Here is an 8655-nt window from a genome sequence, read left to right as displayed (position 1 = left end):
GCGAGTGTGAGTGCGCGCGCGCGCGAGTGTGAGTGAGTGAGCGTGCGTGAGTGAGTGCACGCACGAGTGTGTGAGAGTGAGTGTGCGCGCGAGTGTGTGTAAGTGTGCGCGCGATTGTGTGAGTGAGTGCGCGAGTGTGTGCACGTGTGAGCGTGTGTGTGTGTGTGTGTGTGCTGCACATGAGTGTGTGTGTGCGCAAGAGAGTGTATGTGAGTGTGTGTGTGTGAGCAAGTGTATGTGAGTGAACGAATGTGTGTGTGTGAGCGAGTGTGTGTGTGTGAGCGAGTGTGCGTGTGAGTGAGCGAGTGCGTGCGAGAGTGAGTGTGTGTGTGAGCGTGTGCGAGAGTGTGAATGAGTGTGTGTGTGTGAGTGAGCGTGTGCGAGAGTGAGTGTGTGCTGCATACGTGTTTCACCCCCCTCCCCATGTTGGTAAAGGATGCAGGGTTGGTGTAGATGTCAATCAGCGGTTCCAGGCTCCAAGTGTTCGCAATTCCACAGCACATTATATTACACAGGATTTGACACTATTCTCCTCACCAGGATTATCTCTCGGTCTCAACAGCTTTTGAATGAATCATTTACAAACATTACATTATGTACAAATATCAAACCAGAACCAAAAAAATAAAATCATGAATAATACAAACTAAAAAACTGTACAACAACCACAGACCCGTGCCTGAACCTGGCTGGTTGGTGGAGACTGTACAGAATGGCCACGATATCACCAGCTGATATCTCTCTGTTCGCTGGCCCGCTTGGCTGAGATGGGGGAGCGGGTTTTCACTAACTGCTCCGTGATTTGGAACATGTTTTCCCCAAAGTACCCGGCAACTCGGAGAGTCCGAGGGGAACAAATAAAACCACCGTTAAAGCAGGAATGAAGTGAGGGGTCAGAACCACAAGAGGCCGCTGGATGCCACAAGCAATGAGTCGCAGCGATTGGTCAGAGAGCTGTTGGGACACGAACCCCTATCGCCAATGTAGAAAACGTCCCACCGCCATTTTGAGACACAATCAGACACAAGATGGATGCCAAACCAAAGAGGGAACTAGTAGGTGACCCCCCCTGCCATTTTCTGTCCCCAGGGTGTGATTCCTCCAACCCATCCCGATAAAATCTGCTTAATTTGTGCCTGAATTTGAGGCGACAACATGATTGGCTGATCTGGGGTCCGCGGTGCTAACTTTTTGGAGTTTCTGCTGATTCCTGAGGATTGCTACTGAAGCTACAGATCCTGACCAGGGCTGATGGACTTTATCTTTCACGTGGTGTGAATCTTGAGCCAGTTGTTGTGATCCGACCTTTAATTAACCTGCAGCTCTGGGTGATGTCAATGCCTTTCGTGGATAAGTCTGACCTTGCTTCAGAATCTAACCCACACCCGTCACATCACATCAGACTACAATAATGGGACAGGGAGGGACAGACCGTGACTGGAGGCTGGGATTGGAGCCAACCCTCGGCCCGGTTCAGTGCTCTAATGGGTAAGGGTGGTGCTATATGGACACACAGGGGAAGCGTACAATGCTCCAGCTGTCTAATCTTTGGCTCTGCCAGCCTCACTCTAAGCGCTCTGGCTATGAGGGGTTCTGATAAGAGTAAATAAGGAGAAACTGTTTCCAGTGGCGGGAGGGTCGGTAACCAGAGGACACAGACTTACGGTGACTGGCAAAAGAACCAGACGGGAGATGATTTTTTTCCGCAGCGAGTTGTTGTGATCTGGAACGCGCTGCCTGAAAGGGCGGTGGAAGCAGATTCAATAGTAACTTTCAAAAGGTAATTGGATAAATACTTTGGGGGGAAAATGGGGAAAGAGCAGGAGAGTAGGACTGATTTGGAGAGCTCTTTCAAAGAGCCGGCACAGGCACGATGGGCCGAATGGCCTCCTCCTGTGCTGTATCATCCCACGATTCTAAATGGCTGTTACGCTATGGGGAGAGCGTGTGCTCCATATCAGGCTCTAGCTGTGTGGGTTCCTGCTCCGTCAGATATCGCTGGAACAAATGGACTCCTCCCCAAAACAAGCCTGGATGGAATCTTGGAGTGACAACAGTGAGCAGGAGGCGGACTCTGTGGAGGCATTTAGACTCTTGCTGCCCAGGCAGGACAGTGGATAGAAACTAACATTATGTTTAGAGGTTTTTGGGGGGTTTAAGATCCCCCAGAAATGGTGGTATTTGCAACATTGTTTGGGGCAGGGATCGGCTCTGACTGGTTTCATACCCGACTGTGATCAATCACTCCTTACATGTTCAGTTCACAGAGAGCGGACACTCGCTGGAACTGCTCACCCTTCCTTCTCCGTCTATTTCCTCTCTGGAATTTTACTTTCAGAGAAAGGCAGACAGAAATTCCATTAACTGGATTCACAAGTGACAATGTAGAGCCAGGACTTCATTCCAGCTCATCCCGTTAGTTCTGGAACTCGATATGATTAGCGTCAAGTTCCATGGGCTGTGTCCTGATTGATTGAACCATTGATGGTGCTGAGAACAGCAGAGTATTGGCGATTCTGGTAGACTCCGATAGCTCGGCCCTTGGCACAGGAAGGAATCTCCATGGCATCACACCCACAATCTCATCTCCGGGATTGAGAGCGAGCTGTCGGGAGTTCTCTTGCGAGCGCAAACTGAGTTTAAGGCAAAAAAAATCTACTTTATACTGACCCTTATACAGCAAACCAGGAGAGCAGCAATTTCATGTCCTGAATTTAAAGGCCGTGTGTAATCGCGGAGATAAATGGAGAAACAAACAAATAAAGGTTGTGGTTTAGAACAGAACTCTCTCCTTATTCTGGGGCAGAGAAGCAATCATTCTGAATCCAGTATTTGTTTTGCACCCCAGGATATCAGTGTGTGCGTACATGCTTGTGTGTTTCTCTGCGTGTGTTTGTATGTGCATGCATCCATGTATGCGTATGCACGCGTGTGTATGCGTATGCACGCGTGTGTGTATGTGCGCATGTATCTGCGTATGTATGTCTGTGTGTGTTTGTATGTGCGTGTGTGTCTGTGTGCATGTGTGTGTCTGCGTGTTTATGTGTATCGGGTGAAGACACTATTGGGCTTGGCTGTGATATTCCCATGGTTAAATAGCCTGCCAGCACTCACTGAAGAATGGCCGCCAGGTACTGGAGATGCTGTGGAGCTGACCTCAGTGAGAGTCAGTGCCTCCAAAAGAGGAGAGGAGTAAAGTGGATAAGAGGTTGTCCTGATGTGGTACAGCTGGAACCCAGGAGTGATGGACCAAACCTGACCTCGTTCCACTCAAAGCTGCTCACAGACATGAAAGTGCAGCGCCCTCCCAGCACAAAGGAATGGGAAACCTCGAGCGGAGGAAACTTTCCCATCCTCAGCCAGCACAGTAAGTCCCGCAAATCCCACACATCCCAGAATCTCTGTAACATAAATTATTTAAAAATGTCCCAAAGATATTGCCGTATTGTGCAAAAGAAGGTTGGAGGAAGACTTCACAAATTGAAGAGCAGAGCTTAGTGTTTGTAACCGGTTTAGCTTCAAACCCACCGGCTTGTGTCCCATTGATCTGGCTCTTTCCAGAACCTCGCAGAATAAATTATAAGAAACAGTGCGTAAAATATAACATTAAAAATAAAACAAATCATTGCTTGACTTAACTACAAAGACGAAGCTTGTAGATAATTCTAGAAAAGGCACGCAGTCCCCAGACCCTGTCACACTCAGAGAAACAGATCCCCTTGCCATGGAAACTGTGCGGAGGAGAGGAAGCTTAGTCTGGTTCACCTGATTCCGGTTGAAAGTCTGTCGTTCTCTCCAGCTTGTTACCTTCTCCTTCACTCCTGTCGGGCTGGGGCGAGAGTGAGGAACACAAGTGTGATTTCAAAACAAACTCCTCTTGCCCCGTTACCCGTCGAAGGTTCAAACCAGACAAAGAATGGCTTTGATCTCCCGCCCCCTTCCCGTTGCGAGTTTCCTGAGTGTTAGGGCGGTCTGATGGTGGAACCCGCCCACAGACGCAGATTCCAATCTACAGTTGATGCGCATGTCTCCAAAAAAAGACAAATTTCATTCGTTTTGTCTGTTCCACACACGCCAGCCGCCCATTTTTATGATTCTACAGAAGATGCGTCCTTGGCTGTGGCGCCTGATTGTCCCTCCTCGCTGTCTCTCTCCTCCTGTACCTCCGCTGTGCTCAGCATGGTCTCCTCCTCGCTGTCTCTCTCCTCCTGTACCTCCACTGTGCTCAGCATGGTCTCCTCCGAGCTGTGGCAGCTTGTTTCCTCCTCTCCCATGCTGTTCCTCTCCTTGTCTGATCGGTCGGAATCCTCTTCCTCCTCCAGCGTCAGTTCAAACTGGAACTTGTCGATGCAGACCTCTTCGCCCTGGCTGGGATCATCGAGTGGTGGGGAGGGGCTCTGTGGAATCATACTCTGGTACCAGTACCTGTTGTCCTCCAGTGTGTCCAGGATATCCTGAGCATCAGGGTGTACCAGGTCACCCCAGGTCTCCCACAGAGGGTGCACAATGTAGTCAATGAACCCCACCTGCAAGGTACAGAGATTGACATGAGAGACAGTAAACTCCTCCCCTTCCCTTCCAGAGATTGTGTAGATTGGGCCTATACCCTCTGGCGTTTAGAAGAATGAGAGGTGATCTCATTGAAACATACAAGATTCTGAGGAGGATTGACAGGGTAGATGCTGAGAGGTTGTTTCCCCTGGCTAGAGTGTCTAGAACTAGGGGGCATAGTCTCAGGATAAGGGGTCGGCCATTTAAGACTGAGATGAGGAGGAATTTCTTCACTCAGAGGGCGGTGAATCTTTGGAATTCTCTGCCCCAGAGGGCTGTGGATGCTCAGTCATTGAGTATATTCAAGGCTGAGATCGATAGATTTTTGGATTCTAGGGGAATCAAGGGAAATGGGGATAGTGCAGGAAAGTGGAGTTGATGTAGAAGATCAGCCGTGATCTTATTGAATGGCGGAGCAGGCTCGAGGGGCCGTGTGGCCGACTCCTGCTCCTATTTCTTATGTTCTCATGTTCTTCCCCCTCCTGCCCGCCCCCTTCCCCTCGTCCCTTCCCCCCCTCCTCCCTGTGGGATCTTGCCGTCTGTCCCGCTGTTCAGTGCTGCTCCCATGACATGAAGCCCAGATCGGGGAAGGTGCTGAACAGGGATCAGAGGTGAACCCACATTTTTCCACTAAATTTCTCCCTTCTCTCCTGGTGATACTAACTCTGACTGAGGTACGGACCCACAAACCTCCGTCTCTCTCTGGCACTAACTCAAGTGCCCAGAGCGTCAGCTATTAAACCATGGGGGGCATCACAGCAAATCGTCAGTCGATGCTCACACTCAGACAGTCGCTGGATAGAGAGGAGGAGCAGGAACCTGTGAGAACCCCGGAGTACTGAGGCTAACTGGTGTGTGTGGCTCAGAGTTATACTAACCGCGCCCCAGGGCAGTGACTCCCAGCCCCAGGTGGGAATGCCCAGTGCCCACTGGTACCTGCGACTTTTCCACTGAGGCTGTGTGCTTGTCACACATGGGGCTGATCTCCATCCCTCGCTCTCGCTCCTTGTCTCCCTGTCGGAAGAACTCCTCCAGGATGCGGTCTGTCCACTGACGGTACAGCTCCAGCGGTTTAGTGGGATTACTCAGGTCCGCGCAGTGAACCATGTTCCTCATCACCTAGCAACACAAACGCACCTACACTCAGTAACCACGGCACCCGACCTCTGGACAGTCGATCCCCCCGGACACGGGACAGTCGGTACCCCCAGACATGGGACAGTCCGGCCCCCCAGACACGGGACAGTCGGACCCCCCGGACACGGGACAGTCGGACCCCCCGGACACGGGACAGTCGAACCCCCCGGACACGGGACAGTCAGTCCCCCCAGACAGGGGACAGTTGGACCCCCCAGACACGGGACAGTCGGTCCCCACAGGACACGGGACAGTCGGTCCCCCCAGGACACGGGACAGTCGGTCCCCCCAGGACACGGGACAGTCGGACCCCCCAGACACGGGACAGTCGGACCCCCCAGACACGGGACAGTCGGTCCCCCCAGACACGGGACAGTCGGTACCCCCAGACACAATACAGTCGGTCCCCCCAGACACGGGACAGTCCGGCCCCCCGAACACGGGACAGTCGGTCCCCCGGACACAGGACAGTCGGACCCCCCAGACACGGGACAGTCGGACACCCGGACACGGGACAGACCGCCCCCCGGACACGGGACAGTCGGTCCCCCGGACACGGGACAGTCGGACCCCCCAGACACGGGACAGTCGGACCCCCCAGACACGGGACAGTCGGACCCCCCAGACACGGGACAGTCGGTCCCCCGGACACGTGACAGTCGGACCCCCCAGACACGGGACAGTCGGACCCCCCAGACACGGGACAGTCGGACCCCCGGACACGGGACAGTCGGTCCCCCGGACATGGGACAGTCGGTCCCCCCAGACACGGGACAGTCGGACCCCCCAGACATAGGACAGTCGGACCCCCCAGACACAGGACAGTCGGACACCCGGACACGGGACAGTCGGTCCCCCGGACACGGGACAGTCGGTCCCCCGGACACAGGACAGTCGGTCCCCCCAGACACGATACAGTCGGACCCCCCAGACACAGGACAGTCGGTCCCCCGGACACGGGACAGTCGGACCCCCCAGACACGGGACAGTCGGTCCCCCGGACACGTGACAGTCGGACCCCCCAGACACGGGACAGTCGGACCCCCCAGACACGGGACAGTCGGACCCCCGGACACGGGACAGTCGGTCCCCCGGACATGGGACAGTCGGTCCCCCCAGACACGGGACAGTCGGACCCCCCAGACATAGGACAGTCGGACCCCCCAGACACAGGACAGTCGGACACCCGGACACGGGACAGTCGGTCCCCCGGACACGGGACAGTCGGTCCCCCGGACACAGGACAGTCGGTCCCCCCAGACACGATACAGTCGGACCCCCCAGACACAGGACAGTCGGTCCCCCGGACACAGGACAGTCGGTCCCCCCAGACACGATACAGTCGGACCCCCCAGACACAGGACAGTCGGTCCCCCGGACACAGGACAGTCGGTCCCCCGGACACGGGACAGTCGGACCCCCGGACACGGGACAGTCGGACCCCCAGACACGGGACAGTCGGTCCCCCGAACACAGGACAGTCGGACCCCCCAGACACGGGACAGTTGGACCCCCAGACACGGGACAGTCGGTCCCCCAGACATGGGACAGTCGGTACCCCAGACACGAGACAGTCGGTACCCAAGACACGGGACAGTCGGTCCCCCAGACACGGGACAGTCGGTCCCCCAGACACGAGACGGTCGGTACCCCAGACACAGGACAGTTGGTCCCCCCAGACACGTGACAGTCTGGTCCCCCCAGACACAGGACAGTCGGACACGGGACAGTCGGTCCCCCGGACATGGGACAGTTGGTCCCCCGAACACGGGACAGTTGGTCCCCCAGACACGTGACAGTCGGTCCCCCAGACACGGGACAGTCGGTCCCCCAGACACGTGACAGTCCGGCCCCCCCAGACACAGGACAGTCGGACACCCGGACTCGGGACAGTCCGGCCCCCAGACACGGGACAGTCGGCCCCCCGGACACGGGACAGTCGGTCCCCCGAACACGGGACAGTCGGTCCCCCGGACACGGGACAGTCGGACACCCGGACACGGGACAGTCGGTCCCCCGGATACAGGACAGTCGGACACGGGACAGTCGGTCCCCCGGACACGGGACAGTCGGTCCCCCGGACACAGGACAGTCAGTCCCCCGGACACGGGACAGTCGGACACCCGGACACGGGACAGTTGGTCCCCCGGACACGGGACAGTTGGACCCCCGGACACGGACAGTCGGTCCCCCAGACACGTGACAGTCGGACCCCCAGACACGGGACAGTCGGTCCCCCAGACACGAGACAGTCGGTACCCCAGACACAGGACAGTCGGTCCCCCAGACACGGGACAGTCGGTCCCCTAGACAAGAGACAGTCGGTACCCCAGACACGGGACAGTCGGTCCCCCAGACACGGGACAGTCGGACCCTCCAGACACGGGACAGTCCGGCCCCCCCAGACACGGGACAGTCGGACCCTCCAGACACGGGACAGTCCGGCCCCCGGACACGGGACAGTCGGTACCTGGATCCTGTCAGTGTAATTGTCGAGCAGCAGGACTCCTGAGCTGGTCACTTTCTTTGTCTCCACCATGGTCTTCAGGTCTGCCAGGAGGGTCATGTGTTTCGACATGTCCGTCGCCAGAACCTGTGGATGGGCAATAAATCAGACAGAGAGACTCGCATTTATATAGCGCCTTTGACCACCTCGCGATGCCCCAACGTGGTTTACAGTCAATGAAGTACTTTTGAAGTGTAGTCACTGTTGTAATGTGGGAAACACGGCAGCAGAACAAGCTCCCACACACCGCAACACGATAAAGATCAGATCATCTGTTTTAGTGACGTTTAATGTCTGATCTGAAGAACGGCCCCTCTGACAGTGCAGCACTCCCTCAGTACGGTACTGGGAGTGTCAGCCTGGATAATGGAATCCACGACCTTCTGACTCAGAGGCGAGAGTGAGACCCGCCGAGCTGGGCCGGGCTGAGCCGGGAGCAGAGCAGGGGCTCCGAGGGTTCA

General features: G+C 55.7%; 1 protein-coding gene across 1 annotated transcript; it reads right to left on the bottom strand.

Annotated features, from left to right (window-relative positions):
• Positions 1-481: 481 nt before the first annotated feature.
• On the bottom strand, positions 482-8644 carry LOC147087979 (3',5'-cyclic-AMP phosphodiesterase 4D-like). Its single transcript, XM_085977971.1, has 3 exons — positions 8159-8644; positions 5488-5670; positions 482-4526 (listed from the first exon to the last, which is right to left on the bottom strand). Exons 1-3 carry the CDS (start codon positions 8264-8266, stop codon positions 4089-4091), a joined length of 729 nt encoding a protein of 242 aa, XP_085834097.1. The 5' UTR covers positions 8267-8644; the 3' UTR covers positions 482-4088.
• Positions 8645-8655: the final 11 nt, after the last annotated feature.

This window comes from Somniosus microcephalus, unplaced genomic scaffold (genome assembly GCF_052327205.1).
Source record: "Somniosus microcephalus isolate GS21.2 unplaced genomic scaffold, FLI_Smic_1.0 unresolved_chr5, whole genome shotgun sequence".
Classification (NCBI taxonomy): domain Eukaryota; kingdom Metazoa; phylum Chordata; class Chondrichthyes; order Squaliformes; family Somniosidae; genus Somniosus; species Somniosus microcephalus.
The sequence above is the reverse complement of the archived record's forward strand: the minus strand, read 5'-3'. Positions and strand labels throughout refer to the sequence as shown.